Source organism: Dermacentor albipictus, chromosome 9, assembly GCF_038994185.2.
Source record: "Dermacentor albipictus isolate Rhodes 1998 colony chromosome 9, USDA_Dalb.pri_finalv2, whole genome shotgun sequence".
Taxonomy (NCBI): Eukaryota; Metazoa; Arthropoda; class Arachnida; order Ixodida; family Ixodidae; genus Dermacentor; species Dermacentor albipictus.
The window spans coordinates 99,736,670-99,753,707 of NC_091829.1; the positions used below are offsets into that span (position 1 = coordinate 99,736,670).

Consider the following 17,038-nt stretch of genomic DNA (forward strand, 5'->3'; position numbering starts at 1 on the left):
CAGCCTGCCACGGTACCCCGCACTTGGACCGGTATGAATTCCAGCCCTGGGCCTTCCGTTGGTTCTGTGGGACAAGACTGTGCCAGGCCTACCCTGCTGTTTGTTCCTAGGCCTTCCATGGCCCGTCCGACCACATCGCGCTCATCCCTGGCGTCATCGTGAAGCGGTATATATCGACCCGCCGACAATATATCCACGTCCATAAGGTGAACATTCACAAACATTATTTATGGCGGCGTGGGGCTTTCTAATTCTTTGAGACCTTACTAGTCAAGTGCTTAAGGGTTACAAGTTTTACTAGTGCTTCTCTTCGCTTCACCTCGCTCGTTCTTTTATTAAAAGTCACTCAAAATGGAAATTACCTCGTTCCTGTCGGTAACAAAAGTTTCGCATCCATTAGTCATTTTTCCAAACATCTCTCACAGGGAGGGCCTATGTCTCCATCGTGATTTTGTTCAGGCTACGCTAATAGACGCAGAAATGCAGAATTCTATCCTTCTTCTTCGCCAAGAATACAAGAGAGACCCACGAGCTTTTCGACAGCTGGATGATGTCGTCGTGCAGCATTTCGTCGATTTGTTGTTTTATGTAGATTCATCTTTGTGCACAAAACAGGGTAAAGGCACTGGCGGAGGGGTGGAGCAAATTTTTCTTTTATTATGCGATGCTTAGCAACTGCTGTTTCTCGGATCCTTGATGACGACGAAAAGCAGTCCTTGTACAGCAGGAAGATACCATAGAGCAGTTCTTGCTTATGACAGGGAAAAGATGGCTCAATATCAAATAGTGGTTCAAGACCACGCGCCGTCGTTATATCTTCGGCAAAATCCAAACGGGAACAAGTGCATCGCTGACTGCTGCAACTTCTTCCCGGTATGCCATATTCGTGCATTGTTCAGGTGTTTATCTTCCTGGCTGAAGTTCGTCACGAATAGTTCTGCATTTCCTCGGCTTAACTGTGCGAAACCGTTTGCAGCACCAATTTCACAATCGACCAGCAGCTGTTCGTCGCTCTCGACGATGGCATTGATGCCTGCGGCTGCTTCTGTGGCGACAAAAATCATGATGCAGGCGCGACGCGCGTTACTGACTCGGGTCTTCAAGTACACTTAGGGCGCGATTACTGTGAGAACGCTGCGGCGGTATCGCATGGCTTTATCGATATTAAGTCGATGACTACACCACGTTGACTCAAGAAGTATATGCCGAGGATTACCACCCATGAGCATTCTTGCAAAACAACGACGGTCGCTGGGCTAGTCCGGTCATCATCTGTAACCCTTGCCATGCAGATTCCGGTCACCGTTATTAAGTGTCCTCCAGCTGCCAAGTGTTGTTGATGGCCTTCCTAGGCACTCATGAGTTTCCTCAACTTGTCGGACACTGAAGGGGCCAGCGCCGACACAGCAGTCGGCTCCTGTACAGACTAAGATAGTGACATTGTGATCATCAACCAGAACATCGAGGTCGGTAGTTCTTAGCCTTACATCGCAGAGAGTGTCTTATACGTCGGGTCGTCAGGTCTCCTTTTTGCGTATTCTTCGCTTCGAGGAGGCACGTACCCAGGATTTGTTTTTCAGGAGGGAGGGGGACGCGTCCCCAAAGTAACTTTTCTATGCAAATCAGGGGCGGTGTACTTATACTAGCAGAAACATTAATTCCCACCATTCGATATAAAAGCACGTACACCCACTAAAGAGAAGTGAAACAAGGTGTATTTCACAAGTACACCTGTCATATACACCTATCCTTTACATGACAAACCAGGAACCACATCAAATTGGCTCGCGCAGGTAAGAAACGCAGCAAGGAAACAACCAAGAACAAGTCAACAAGCGAAAGCGTAAAATGAAGATTTCTAGTACTGTTTTTCTAATTAGCTCTGAAAGAATTATCGAGAACGATATATTTGTGGAACAATCACAGTTCTTTTGTACCCCTCGTTTACTTCTCTACCAAATTAGGTGCCAAAACCGACTCGTATCGTAATTTGGGAAGTTCCTTAATGAAGCCTGGCCACCATTCCCGTACAACCGCGTAGAGCGCTGGACGCTGCGGTTCTAGGCGCACTACGACACCGCAAAAGGTTATAAAAACATCCACAAAAGCACAGCAAAGAAGTAGCTTCATCAGGCGGTTCGAATGATAACTTTAGAAGTTTCATTCAAAACACATAGAACCAGTCTTCACATCCGGCGCCATTTCCTCTACTTCCTTTTTAAATAAAAAGATTTTCGTGGACAAATATTTTCACAAACAACGCCTAAATTTGTTATTTTTTGCTTTTATTTCCAGTTTGGCTGTTTCCTCGGCTCTCTCTCTCCATAGATTGCTTAATTTTGAATTTCATGCGACTCCTTTCTCCCGTTGCCAATTGCGCCCGAAAAGTGTTCTACAAATAAGGATAAAAACCACACGAGGTAACGGGTGACATTAATATTTCTTATAGATTGAACGGTTAATGTACGGTTTGATTGAAATTTCTATTTTTGGGGGGATGGCTGTGAAACATAAATCGTTGAAAAGTGACCAGTACGGCCTTTCCAGCGGCAGCACGTTGAGATTTCGGAACAAGCATCGAAATAACGAGAAAGGCGAACATATTCCGCCATCTCTTAGCTGGAAGAATGTCGAGCTGCTTCATGCCATCAGTTCAGCGGCCTTTTCCTAGACCTGGTGAGTGATCGTTTCGACGCCTCGGCCATAATATTGCAACAGCATTCCAGTGCTGACCGCCGAATAGCTGCCAAGTCTCAAGACTGGTCTGGTGGCGCTTTAGGGACATGATTGAGGAGTGCCGGCGTGGGCGGGGGGAGAGGGACGAGGGGGGTTATGCGGCTTAGTTTCGGAGAACTATGCATGACGCAGCTTGTCGTCATAGTTGGACTTCTTGAACGCGCTGACCTTTTCGTAAGTTTCCAGCCAGCTCTCCAGGTAACGAATGAAGACCCGCGGGAGGTTGGTGGTTCACTGAGCTGCTGCAACACGTTCGGTGTAAGTGCCACTGAAGTTGCCATTGTGGCTTCTGTCGTGGCACTTATCGCTCATCTGAGGAACAAGTTCTTGCTCGGGGGACAGATATTGTAGCCTGCAGCTGGCTTGATGGTGTGGGGCGGCGCTTGCGTTCTCTTAAAGGTTCTCGCCGGTCCCACGGCTTTGCGGGGGCGTCCGGTACATGAACGCAAGGCGCCTCTACCAAATGCCACGTTCTAGTGACGATGAACTAAGGAGCTAAAACTGTGAATCATGAAACAAACTCTTCATTGGACGGATCTGACCCCACAACAGAAAGTGAAATTGAAGGTAAAACCATAGCGGTGAGCACAGTCGGTGATCGTCGAAATCTGATCAGCGTGCTAAGCGTGCCAGCATAATCGCTGGGGCCTGTGTAACTTGCATAACGCACTGCATAAATCTGGTCGCGCGTACAATCTGGTCACAGAATGTGCCATGACAACAGACAACGAATAGAACCGCTGATACCATTCGAGAAACTTCCGATATATGGAGGCGCGTCCTCCGCCGAGCGATAACGTTCAACTTTTGGTAGCGGCTCAATAGCGGTCACCGGAAAAAGATGAACAAGTGCATGTGTCAATATGCCGTCAATATGTAAGTGCCATTTCTTTCGAAACGCCACATGTACAGTTTCAACCATGGTTAAATCGCATATTCTTATTTTCTTGTGTGGAAAACATTTGAAAGTAAGTGAATCAGATCATGCAGTGGTTGAACGTTTACATTTTTTTTTCATCTATGTTCAAAAGCAATGACTTTTTCACGTCACGCAGACGCTGCTACAGTCTTCGTCGCAAACTCTTCACCCAGCAGCAGACGGCAGACTCCACTTCAAGCCGGTAGCCATCGACTTCCCCAAGACGTGTCCAGAGAGGATCACAGCCCGACCCCTACAGCCGAACTATTTCGCCGATAGCGACGTTCTGCATCGACAACCCTGCATCGGCCGTAAGATGTCGACCTACTGAACCTATCAAAACGCAGGTACGCCATTTTTTTTGTTTCTAAAACAGGTGCCTCAAATATTGAAATTTGCAGTTTCAGCTAAAATACTACGCAGTTAGACATAACTATACCATTTATATGACACGCAACGCACACGCAGCCGGTGTTCCCAAAACTACTACCGCCCGGATTTTTCAGTAATGCAGCCGTGAAATTATTTCCTCGTAAGCCCAGCAAAACGAAAGCCCGCACAGCGCTTCCTCCCGAGCTATCGAAGCGTATCAGATCGGAAAGTGATTCTCGATACTTGCACTGGCCTTGGATATCAGCGAACAAAGCGATCTGTCATGCCGAGGGCTTGCGTTTAATAGATGGCGGCGAAATGTGAAAACACTCGTCTACGCAGACTTGGGTGCACGTTAAAAAAGCCCAGGTGGTCCAAATTGCCGGAGTCCTTGCACTACTTCGTGCCATATAACTAGATCGTGGTTTTGGCACCTAGAACACCATAACATTTTTGCGTGAAATAGACCAGTAGGCCTCTTGGACTGTGGACTTGTATAAGGGGCAAAGACATGTAACACAAAACTGGCTTATGAAGAAACGATGCGTAAGTTATGCGTATACGAACACGTTTACAAAAATAAGAGCGAGTTTACGCAGGCACCTACCGAGGAAACACAAAACTCAGATAGGTTTCGGGCTTAACATCTCCCAAAGCTCTACGTTCTGTCACAGCGGACTCCGTCGTAGAGAACTCTGGCTTGTGCATTATCGCCTGTGGTTCGTTCCTACGCGCTAGAAGCATGGTGTGCAAGCTTCACTGCCCTAATTCAATGCAGCACATGGTTTCGGAACTCACTCTTCTTGAGGCTGGTTGTCGATATGGCGGTCATAAATCAACACCTTTATGGTAATGCACAGGCGGCTCTCCACGTCGCTGGCGTGGACTGTGGTCGCTTCAGAAAGCGTGTTCCTAGAATTCTGGTATATCCTAAAGGGGGACAAATTCTATACCTGCATGCGGACACGCTGTGCATATTTAGCCTGAAAAAGCATTAGAACTTTCAACAAGGCACAAAAAACCAGCGCAGTAGCCGGCGCTATAACAGCGACAACAGTGGTCCGCACTGCGCTGCTCGTGTGTCCACATACGTCAATCCTGGAGCACTGTTTCTTTTTCTCTCACTGTGTGCATTTTGTGCGCTGCTACGGTTGTACGCAACGAATTGGCTTTTCCAAAAGGCTTTAAAGCTACTGGACATGCTTTTGCGACAAGTGCGTTGTTGGTATGTAACAAATGAGCTACCGTGCCTCGTAGCCAGAAAAAAATGCTTTCTAGCAACTGTGGTAAGCCAGTTGCGCTGGGCTCCCGTATATGTACATAGCGCAAGGCATTCAAAACAAGGAGGCAAGAGACAAGCTTCCAACGGAAGCGGCCTGCATCCTACACTTTTTTTTTTACTTTAGAACATCATTCTTAACGAGATAAGCGTCTGTGCAAGCGCTGGTGAGAAAATTACTCAGACAAAAACTTATCCGGTTCCGACGCACTGTGGCTAATCGTAAGCTAAGCGTTCTGTGCTGTTTACATTGACTGACAAGAACTAGCGGTGAAATTCACGGCGAAAATGTTTCATTTATTCAGTGTTTAGCAAAATATAAGTGTGGTGAGTTGCTGGTACCTGTTACCTTGCGTCTGCAACTGCTGTTTCTCGTCATAGTACGCAGAACACACAGTGAGACGTGTTTGCTTGAGGCGTTGTTATGCGCCATTCTTCAAGATTTCCAAGTACGTTATTGTCATTGCCTCACACGGCACATTGCGCTTCACCGGCAGATCAAATTTTCGACGATAACCAGCTGTGTTTGCAGCCATCGTTGTGCTTTGAGTGTAACTTGCTTTTATTAGCACAGGTTCGCTCAATTAAAATTTAGACAGACTATTGAGGGTTTTCCAGCCGTGTTTCACCATCTGGTGGAAGTGCCCGTGCATTCATGTAACGAACGCCACCGTGAAGCCGCGATCCAACCCGACACCCGAGGAAAACTCCAACGTTACCAAGTGCCAGAGAAATGGCCGAAGGCAGCAAGTTTCGCTACCATTCTACGGACTTCTACTTCAAATGACGAGGAAGTGCACGGCCACGGAAGCAGCTACAATGGAAGCCCCAGTGTCGCCAGCATCAATCGTGCTGCAGCAGCCCAGGGAACCACCAACGTTCCACGGATAAACATATGAGGACTCGGAAAGCTGGCTACACTGGTATGAAATTTATCAATTAAAAGAGCAACAACAAGCTGCGCCATGTCTTTTTCGCAGTGTAAGACGCCGACAGAACGTGGCTCCAGAATCGAGAAACCATCTTAACAAAGTGGCACCTGTTCTTTAGCGGCTTCCTAGAGACATTCACAAGCGTCGTTGGCCAAAAGCGAGCCCTAACTGCACTAGAAAACCGAGTCCAGCTGCTCAACAAGACCATCGCAATCTTCACGGAAGAGATGACCAGTCTTTTACGGCAGGCGGAATCAGAAATGTCGCGGGAGAAAAAAAGTCCGCTTCTTAATGCGGGGCGTCAAACAAGAAAAACATTCACCGAACTGATCCGCAACCCGCCGAAAGCCATAGCCGAGTTCTTGGGAAAGGCAACGACGACTGATAAAACTTTGTAAATGCGTACTACATAATATAGCCGCCAAGTCCTCACGACGCCGCAGGGCGCCATGCAAGCACTGGGCTCCGATGACCTCCAAGAGACCATCAAGACCATCGTGCGTGAAGAACTGCGCAACATCTTGCCTTCGTAGCAACCATAGTCTCTGAAGCAACCTCGGTCTCTGAAGGGGTCCAGAGGAAGCTACAGCGACTACTTAAACTCCTCAGTTGCAGTCGCAATCGGCGCAGCTCCAGCCAGCCGCGATGAAATAATGCCCCATCGGCCTCCGCCATGGTGCCCCTTCGCGTCCACGCCGCTGCCACAAAGCCGTACTGTGGCACAGCGTAGCCTTCCAAGGAAGGCCGACACTACGCGCGCAAACCGACCACCATCCTCTCTGCTATCACTGCGCAGAAGAGGGTCACGTTTATCGCTGGTGCCGATACCGTGAAATTGGGACTACGAGGATCGCTGGTACCCATGCAGTGAAATTCCACTTCGAGGGTTCGCCGTGAGCACTCCAAGCCCTCAGCAAAACTAATGCCCTCACGATATCCCCCACTACCTTGCCGCCACTCAGTGAAGCCGTCGACGACTATACAGTTCGCTGTCACCGTGCGGCTACCTGTCACCGTCGCGTGTCGACTGCCGTCAGCCTTTATCCCGAAAAGTATGGGCAGCAAGCTATGGAGGCGCAGTTGCCAATTTAGTTTTGAAAGACGACGCCTTTTAGGGGATGGAACGACGGCTGTAGTCACCACCAGTGCTTTCACAATTCGACGAAGACGCCGAGACGAAAATCAACACCGACGCAAGTAGCGTAACCCTCGGTGACGTTTGTGTTAGCTCACAGAAATGATAGAGTTGAAAGCATAATAGCTTACGCCAACCGGTCAGTGTCAAAAGCGGAAGCGAATTATTCTGCGACGGAAAGAATGCCTTACGATCATTTGGGCTACGACTAAATTTCGGCCTTCCATATACGGCAGGCGCTTCAAAGTGGTAAGCGACCACCACGCTTGCGGTTGACTGGCAAACTTTAAGGATCCAACAGGTCAACTTGCGCGATGGAATCTCAGACTGTAGAAATTTGACATCACCGTGGTGCGTAAGTCCGGGAGGAAGCATTCTGACGCCGACTGCTTCTCTCGCACCCTTATTGGCCCGCAACCGCAAGGCGAACTCGACTACAACGCCTTCATGGAAACAGTAACGGCAGGTAACACCGCCGAACAGCAACGAGCTGATGCGTCTTTAAGACCCCGCCTGTTGCGCATCCATCTGTAGTGGGAGGCAGTCCACAGCCGCTTGCCTATCAGCCGTGTCTGCTTATTTTGGCCGCCAGTAGATGGCGCTACAAGCGTACGTGCTTTAAAGCCCCTCAATTTTCCAAAAGTAGCGCCATTCTTAGATCTTTCCGCCACCCCGCTCACCCAGGCGCTTCCTCCTCCACTCCTCCTGTCGCCCCAGCCTCCTCCGCTCCCCCATTGGCCAATCTGTGTCACGTGAAAGCGGGCCCCGCGCTTTTGTATATTTTTTTCTTTCCGGCGCAGAGCAGGCGCCGCGCTTTTGTATATCTTTTCTTTCCAGCGCGCTGCGACCCCCAATCTTGGGCCTGCGACCCCCATTTTTGGGCCTCCGCGACGAAGTACGGCAGGCGGTTTGAAGGAGCGCGGTAGTTTTATACAATGTGTTAGGGCCGAGTGCTTAATTGCGATGCCGTGCTGCTGCGCCTACGGTTGCCACAACAGACCCAGTGACGGCAAAAAGCTTTTTGTTTTACCATCCGCCGGGCGCAACGCAAAACGAAGAAAAGTGTGGATTCACAAGATCGGGCGGGCTGACTTCGAGCAAGTGGCAAAGAACGCGCGGCTTTGTTAAGTGACACGGCTCCTCCAACCTCTTCTTTTGACGCCCGTGTCAAAACGGGCCCGTGTCCAGTGCATTGGGGGTGCGTTAAAGAACCCCAGCTGCAAAAAAAAATTAATCCAGAGCCCCCATTATGGCGTGCCTTATGAGATCGTGGTGTTGGGATGTAAAACCCAAGAATCAACTTTTCTTCTGTCTTGTGTGCCTTGACTGTTCCAGTTAACGCAACACTGCTTCCTTGTGAAAACTTACAACGCAAAAGAATACAGACGCACGTAGTATACAGAGATAAAATTAGCACTTCAACAAAAGTGTTGCTGGTGCCAATGAGGGAGGGGGATAATTATTTTCTGAACCTCTTTCCAGTTGTCCCATCAAGTTCCTTCTTTCTTTTCTATCAAATTCTAACCATTTGCACTGTAATAAATAAATAACGATTTCATATGCTGGTAAGTTGTTAAAATTATCTATACCGCCTATGTGTGAAAACGTTGCTCATGGCCACCACAACCTGTGCATGAGCTACGTACATCTGTAAAAGGCGCGGAACAGAAACGGCCCTGCTGCCAGGCATTGCTGACCGCAGACAGTCGGAATCTCTCACGCGCCGGCCGAACAAAAGCATCCTGCAGGTACGTAAATTAACCTACGAAACCACGTGCACATACTTTCGCGCTGTCAAAACCTGAAACTCTGGTAATTACTCGCGTGTCTGAGCACACCGCGTGCTTGTGTCGTGTTTCAGCAACACGAACTTTCAACGTGCGCGCGCTTTACGCCTTAAATACGCCTTGAATAATGGTGCTTTTCTCTATTTCTTCCGCAAATCCGACACGACATTCTTAAGGCCAGTTACCGACTGACAAAGCACGATCTAGATTGAAAAAACTGCTCCGCAGGACTCGAACGAACTTTTCCGCGGATTTCCTCCCGTAGCGTGTTAGCCGTCGTCTGCTATGGCAGGCCCACTGCCGGCGGCGCCACCGTCGAGGCCGCGCCGAGCGGAGGAGGAGAGAAGTGAATGGCGCTACTTTGGGAGATTGAGGGGCTTTATTCTAACCAGACCCGTGGCGCCACATCGGGCGACTGCGAGAACTTTTGAAAAGCGCCACTGAGCAATGGCCGGCCGGCGCTGGGTGCATGCACGTGGCAGCAGACGACCCCAAGTGGGGTTCGCTTTGAGCAATGGCCTCGCCTGACCTGTACGTCATCATACTAGAGGAATGAGGTGCGGAGACTGCATGAAGTTAAACGGACACAAACCGGGTGTATGCGGGGACTGTTGGTAGGTGCCCAGGCCACATTGCAGGTCAATCTTGTTACGTACTTCATTTAAATGGGCACGTGGTACTGCACAAATATTAAGAGCGCTTTCGTTTGAGGTTTATTAACTGTTTGAGCAGAGATGATCGGCAGGTACTAGTGTAAAATTTCACACACACGTTCATGACCCAAGTGTACGTTATTCACGTATCGGACACAACGCACAATCTTGGTGCTCAATATGCGAGCGTTCTTGCCTTCCGGTGCCACATGGGAACGCGGCTGCTGCGAGCGCGGGAAACCATTGTCGGACCGATAAAACAAACACGTTGGCATGAACGCGTCCGCACAGAGGCGGCATTCTCGGGCGATCACTTTCGGAGATTTTCTTCATTTTCGTAATATATCGCGACACTATAGCCTACGCGTCGGTCGTCGTCGTCAATTAGGAAGTCTACTGGCAAATTCGGTTAATCGCACCGGTACGCGCGCACTAGAGCGACGATCAATGACGGGATGAAATTACGCCTCAGGGCGCTCCGGTGCGATCTGCCGAATTTGCCATAAATCTATAGATTCCGTGGTCGTCGTCTACACGCGACAGCGCGCTCCTGGCACTGCAATACGATTCCAACCTACTGCGTGCCAGCTAGCGTTCATGACAATGTGCCAAGAACGCTGTCCCTACGCATGTCTCGCTAAAGTGAAGGTATCTTTAATGGTATCTCCGATGGTTTCCCTGAGTTGCTTACCTCGCATATCTTGCTCGTGTCCTTCGCCTCCCAAAATGCGCGTTTCATTTGTACCTCCCATATCTTCCGGCGCTCTTTGTCACGAGGGAAGCGAAACATTCGATGTCCTTTTCGGCTAGATCCCACAGCGGCACGCAGCAACCAGTCATCGTTTGTGGGTGACGAGAGGCATACCACTATTAGGAAATAAACGGAAAATTTGCACAGCAACCGCTACACAGCACAGAAATCAACGCCCAGCTGCTTTCCACACGTGAACCAAGATGGCAGCGGCACTGAACGAAAACGAAAGCAGGAAAACAACATCTCATGCAAGATCAGCAAGTTGATCAAAGAAGTTCTGAGTTGTGCTCTGGCTTGATCGCAGTCGAAAACAAATGCGAGGACATTCTATCCTAATTAAGCACCGTACAGCTTTATCACTGTGGTAAAGCGAACATGTGCGTTACTTTTACATAGCCTTAGAGATCACCAAGCCGCGCTGTTCGAATGATAGCAGGTCGCTGGTAAACGTGAAATGCTCAATAAAGCATTCATATTTAAGTTTGGTGTGAATAAACATCTCTTTTTTGTGCTGCATAAATGCAAATTACTTTCTTTTTGTTTTTTTTCTGTTAGTTTGAACCAGTTTGAACATTAGTGGCGTCACGGCGTTTTATCATTATCACCATCAACACATCTGGACCTCGGAGGTGTTTTTCGGCGTTCTGCTGGCATTTTTCGTGTGTTGTGCAGTGCAGTTATATATCTGTTCTATGGTGCAGTAACAAAGTTCTAATAGAGTTCTGACCCGTAGCTTTAGCGGTCCAAGTACGCTGCGGCTTATGTGTTCGCCGCCGACGTTTCTCTTCGCACAGCATTGACGTTGCCTGTTTCTCGTGCACCCGTGTGTGTGTGTGTTGTTGACTCCCGCTAGCTTCGCACCAGACTCGAGTTCCACAGAGGCCGACCGAGACAAGAGGAAATGGGCGACCGTTACAACATACACAGCCAGCTGGAACATCTGCAGTCGAAGTACATCGGCACGGGCCACGCGGACACTGCCCGCTACGAGTGGCTCGTGAACCAACACCGAGACAGCTACGCCTCGTATCTGGGCCACTTCGACATGCTCAACTACTTCTCGGTCGTCGAGAACGAGACGAAGGCGCGCGTGCGATTCAACATCATGGAGAAGATGCTGCAGCCGTGCGGACCGCCTCCCGAGAAGGCCGAGGACTGAGCTCAGCCGCTGACTGCGAGCTCGATCTGTAAATATGCATCCTGTCACGTCCACATCAACGCTTCGCCGCATCGTTAAAATAAACGATGAGCCTTTCGCACAGCTTGGTCGTATTCTTGCGATATACGGACACACCAGCCGCTTTCTTGGCGTTGGTTTCATGTCCGTCCCGGTCGTGGTAAGCTTGCTTTTTAAGCGGCGAGAGCGGACGCAACAGTGGTGTTCTGCGCGCGCCACATTACAACGTTCGCCTGACTCAAGCGACGCAACTTGCTGGTGCACTGGCACGTCAACGCAGAATACAGAAAACGCACTTTGTAGCACGGACGCTGGCCAACACCCGATTCGTTCGTCTATCCACAGGTAAACGGCGAATGAATGCACCAGAGTGTCCCAGCAGCATTACGCAGTAGTCCTACTGAGGAGCTACCGCTTGACTTTGAAAGATCCTCCGATGGTTTCTTGCTCCATTTTCCCGCGGCGTTCGGAAACTAGCTCTAAGCATAGCTGTAAAGAAATTGTCGGCCGTGTAAGTCGCATTTCGATGGCGGCGAGGTTCAGAAGAAGCACACGGCCACTTTCGATCGCGATCGAGCACGATCCGGATCGAAATCAACTGCGGCTGGCTCGCTCGCGCAAAAGAGCCAGTCGCGACCTGGATATTAAATCGCTATCGAAAGTGCGTCATGTGACACCCGTATTAGATTCAGGTGCACGTTAAGAAGCTGCAGGTGGTCATAATTAATCTGGAGCTTGGCACGACCCTTGACTCACTGTGCAGTTTATGGACGACCATACGATTGAATTTATCAGGCAGTTATAAGGCAGGGAGAACACAGCTACACAATTTAAAACATTTTTCATCAGCCAGTGAACTGGCAAAGAAGTCATGCAGTTCCTACACACAGTGTTGGAATCTATGGTGAATGTAAAGCGGTTGATCAAATACTATACAACAATGTGATGCACACAATAGTTTGTTTTCATCATATGCAGTATGGAATGTTTGTTTATGCACTGCACAGGTCACAATCTGAATGTCGTGCAATATTTACAATCATGTACTACACTGTTCACTAGCTATGCCGAAAAGCAAACACCCAAAACACCCCGTGCTTGTCCCATTGAAACTTATGTGTCATGTAAAGCATTACACACCTACTTAAGGACACCATACTTTATGGTTGCTTCCTAATGGGAATCCTGAGTGCACTTTCTCGTCAGCCATACTACGTCATGAAAGGCTCATGCCTTCAGGCTTCGCCCCTGCCAAGATCCACAGCTCTGCTGAGGTTGTGTGCACAGCTACAGATACCTGAGATTGCGAAGAAATTGCATGTTCCTTCTGCCGTGTTTAGGCAACTCACTTTTATACCACATATTCACAATGTACAGTGACACTGTGCACATCTGTACTAACAACTCAATTACATCATAAGCTGCAGCAGCAGCTTCCACAATGAACTACTTGTGACACGGCAGTTCAAGCTAGACCATAAATCTGAGTCAGCTGTCAACAAACTAGTTGATACCTGGGAGGCAGTCAGATTTGTTTGTGATCAAATGCCTCGTACTTAGACAGTGCCTTGCAACTGTAAGGCTGCCTTGCAAGTAATTGCATGCACTCTATGAGAACCATTGTTACTCCCTCTGCAGGCGATTAGCAGCGGCATCACAAGTAGGAATAGGCAGACGACTGGGCACAGGTGTGGCCTGAAGCAGCTAGCTGAGGTTCAGACCTGGGACTTCCACACACTGCTGCCCAACATGTGGAGGCCTGGCTATGCTGTGGGTCTGTATTGCAAACGAAACCTATAACTTCCAGAGGAGGTCAACCCAGTGCACCTCCGCCTACCTTCCTCCTCCAAGATGCTTCACCTTGTTTCTCATTCGCCCCATCGCTCAACGTCGCCCAAACTTTCATCTAGGTTGCGTTGCTCTGCTGCGCGCTCAGCATGCTAGCTCGGAGCCTGCACCAATGACCTGTGAGGTGGCAGATGCCTGCCTTAACTCCCTAGTGAATTTTTTCCAGCAGCATGAAGGCACAGAAGGATATTTAAGGTCATTAGGTGGGATGACATTGTTTGTGGCTGCTGGCCGATTTGCACAGAAGTGCCGAATGTCCATTAAACTGAATGAAACCAAGCAAGAGTACCACTTGAAGACAGTTTTCTGTTGCATTTAGCTAAATTAATGCTTGTTATGTCATTCTTTCCCCATTTTAAGTGTACTTCATTTACCATATTGAAGCAAGATGTTTGACGCACTTGGCCATGTTGCCAATTATTCTTCTCATAAGACGAACAAGTTTTAATGATCCATTCGAGTTCCATCTTAAAGGGATTCTACCGTATCTATGTCTTCAACTGTTTTCCTGCTACCTTTAATGATGGAAATCTTGAAAGTGGCATTCACGAGGTTTGAGTCCAGCTTAGCGTCTCACAGCCTATATCATCATCACCATCATCATCATCATCCTAGTTGCGCCCACTGCAAGGCAAAGGCCTCTCCCATACTTCTCCAACTACCCCGGTCATGTACTAATTGTGGCCATGTTGTCCCTGCAAACGTCTTAATGTCATCCGCCCACCTAACTTTCTGCCGCCCCCTGCTACGCTTCCCTTCCCTTGGAATCCAGTCCGTAACCCTTAATGACCATCAGTTATCTTCCCTCCTCATTACATGTCCAGCCCATGCCCATTTATTTTTCTTGATTTCAACTAAGATGTCATTAACTCGCGTTTGTTGCCTCACCCAATCTGCTCTTTTCTTATCCCTTAACGTTACACCCATCATTCTTCTTTCCATAGCTCATTGCGTCGTCTTCAATTTCAGCAGAACCCTTTTCGTAAGCCTCCAGGTTTCTGCCCCATATGCGAGTACTGGCAACACACAGCTGTTATACACTTTCCTTTTGAGGGATAGTGGCAACCTGCTGTTCATGATTTGAGAATGCCTGCCAAATGCACCCCTGCCCATTCTTATTCTTCTGGTTATTTCAGTCTCATGATCCCTTATGATGTATTCCCTTACCACTTCCAGTGCCTCGCTACCTATCGTAAACTGCTGTTCTCTTCCGAGACGGTTAAACATTACTTTAGTTTTCTGCAGATAAATTGTGCAGTCCACCCTTCTGCTCAGCCTCTCCAGGTCAGTGAGCATGCATTGCAGTTGGTCCCCTGAGTTACTGAACAAGGCAATATCATCAGCGAAGCGCAAGTTACTAAGGTATTCTCCATTTACTCTTATCCCCAATTCTTCCCAATCCAGGTCTCTGAATACCTCCTGCAAACACACTGTGAATAGCATTGGAGAGATCGTATCTCCCTGCCTGACGCCTTTCTTTATTGGGATTTTGTTGCTTTCTTTATGGAGGACTACAGTGGCTGTGGAGCCGCTGTAGATATCTTCCAGTATTTTTACATATGGCTCATCTACACCCCGATTCCGTAATGCCTCCATGACTGCTGAGGTTTTGACTGAATCAAACGCTTTCTCGTAATCAATGAAAGCTATATAATAAGGGTTGGTTATATTCTGCACATTTCTCTATCACTTGATTGATAGTGTGAATATGGTCCATTGTTGAGTAGCCTTTACGGAATCCTGCCTGGTCCTTTGGTTGACAGAAGTCCAAGGTGTTCCTGATTCTATTTGAGATTACCTTAGTAAATACTTTGTAGGCAACGGACAGTAAGCTGATCGGTCTATAATTTTTCAAGTCTTTGGCGTCCCCTTTCTTATGGATCAGTAGCTGACGTCCCCTTTCTTATGGACAGCCTACATCAGCAGCTGACAAAACACAATTTTAACTGCACAACTAAAAATAATTTTTGTGGTGCCTGTTATTTTTTTTAGTGCAAGAAAGTTTACCAGTCAGAGTGTCCAGCCATACAGTGGCAACATGGAAAACACTGTGGAACATTTTAATGCGTTACCATTCCAGGAATACTTCATCAGCAGCGACTATGTATGTATGTTTGTCTATGCATCTAACCATTTTCCAGTCTACCTGGATCACTGGGTTGTCTGTGGTCCAATAGGTAGTGCATCAGGCTGCTGTGCTGAGGGAACAGGGTGTCAAACCAACTTTCAGACCAACATGTGGCACTGTCTACCTGTGTGCCACTCTTCAGCGAACCTCTTGGATGCTGAACGGGTCACTGGGAATGCGGGACTGGGTACGTGACATAGGTACCATTCTTCAATGAACCTTTCACACTGGCTTGATGCACTGTGTGCATGTGCAACTCGATTTTATTAGCGCAGGCAACGTCTTTTTTTTTTGGTAGCTGATGATGTAGGCTGCGAGACACTTAAGTTGCACTTGAACCTCGTAAACACCGCTTTGAAGATTTCCACCATTAAAGGAACTCTAAAAAGAAAAATAATTTGAGCTGCAAAATAGTAAATTATCCCCCTACAATACCATGAACTGCTACTTGGCCAGGCCCCTGGCCGAACTGAGCAGCAGGCATCGGTGCAGCTGCCTTAACCAAATTCGCAGTTTGTCATGGTGGATACTTTTTTCTCAGAGAATGGAAAAACCAACTAAACGTTTACGCATTGTTTCTCATATCTAAGAATTCAGCTTGACTGGGCTCATCTCAACAGGTGTAGTTCAGGTAGCCCAAACAAAGTGAGTGAATGTTCCACCTTCTTCCTTCTGAATTTGACCGTACCTATTGATCTGCGCATTTGTCCATACTAAACTTTTTGGACTTGCACCACATGCTCAGAGAGGCAAATTGCCAGGATCCAACATTATTTTCAAAGATGCGAAATGACTGAGTTTTGCAGCCTCACACCTCCATTCCTCACATCGTCCATATGAGCAGATGTGGCAGAGGCAGACACGACCACTGGCAGTGAGGACCAAAACAATTTATTAACACCGAAATAAAGAGGCTTGTGGCTGCTTGGGTGTTAGCGCTTCAGCAACGGGTCGGCTCTCTGCTGCTGGCAGGCGCGCTCCAGGTCCTGCAGCTTCTGCTGTAGAACACCTGTGGCATGAAGGAAGCTTGAATGACACAGTGCCGATGCCAAGGACAGTAATGTCACGGCCACAGTTCACTAAACATGAGCTGCAGACAAGTATACTGCAGTATGTGGAGCAAACAGGTTGGTCGGCGTCGTGCGTGTTTCACATTCCACAACTACACCTTGGGGCCCTTGCGTAAATTTTACGTTGATTCCTGGCTAAAGAAATTCAACCTAGGGAAATATTACTCTGTAGTAAAAAAGAATAGTGTTGCTAACAAGAATGTGAAGTCATACCTAGGTGTTCAAAACAGCTTTGGGAGTGTCACTAT

General features: G+C 48.2%; 2 protein-coding genes and 1 long non-coding RNA gene across 3 annotated transcripts in view; 2 read left to right on the plus strand and 1 right to left on the minus strand.

The window, feature by feature from the left end:
* LOC139049557 (uncharacterized) overlaps positions 1–17,038 on the plus strand; it is a 21,339-nt gene continuing 4,301 nt past the window's right edge. Inside the window, exons 1-2 of the long non-coding RNA XR_011508397.1 lie at positions 1–206; positions 3,792–4,002. This is a non-coding gene — a long non-coding RNA (uncharacterized lncRNA). The remainder of the gene's footprint in view (positions 207–3,791; positions 4,003–17,038) is intronic.
* Positions 11,205–11,828, plus strand: LOC139049953 (splicing factor 3B subunit 5). The gene has a single exon (XM_070525884.1). It carries the CDS (start codon positions 11,469–11,471, stop codon positions 11,724–11,726), a length of 258 nt encoding a protein of 85 aa, XP_070381985.1. The 5' UTR covers positions 11,205–11,468; the 3' UTR covers positions 11,727–11,828.
* Positions 16,596–17,038, minus strand: part of LOC139049554 (nuclear pore glycoprotein p62-like) — a 20,830-nt gene continuing 20,387 nt past the window's right edge. The window contains exon 9 of the mRNA XM_070525098.1: positions 16,596–16,729. Within this exon, the coding sequence (XP_070381199.1) occupies positions 16,653–16,729 (77 nt within the window). The 3' untranslated portion in view covers positions 16,596–16,652. The remainder of the gene's footprint in view (positions 16,730–17,038) is intronic.

Excerpts from the sequence above, each read along its gene's own strand:
- LOC139049953 (XM_070525884.1), top strand. The coding sequence starts at position 11,469 with ATGGGCGACCGTTACAACATACACAGCCAGCTGGAACATCTGCAGTCG.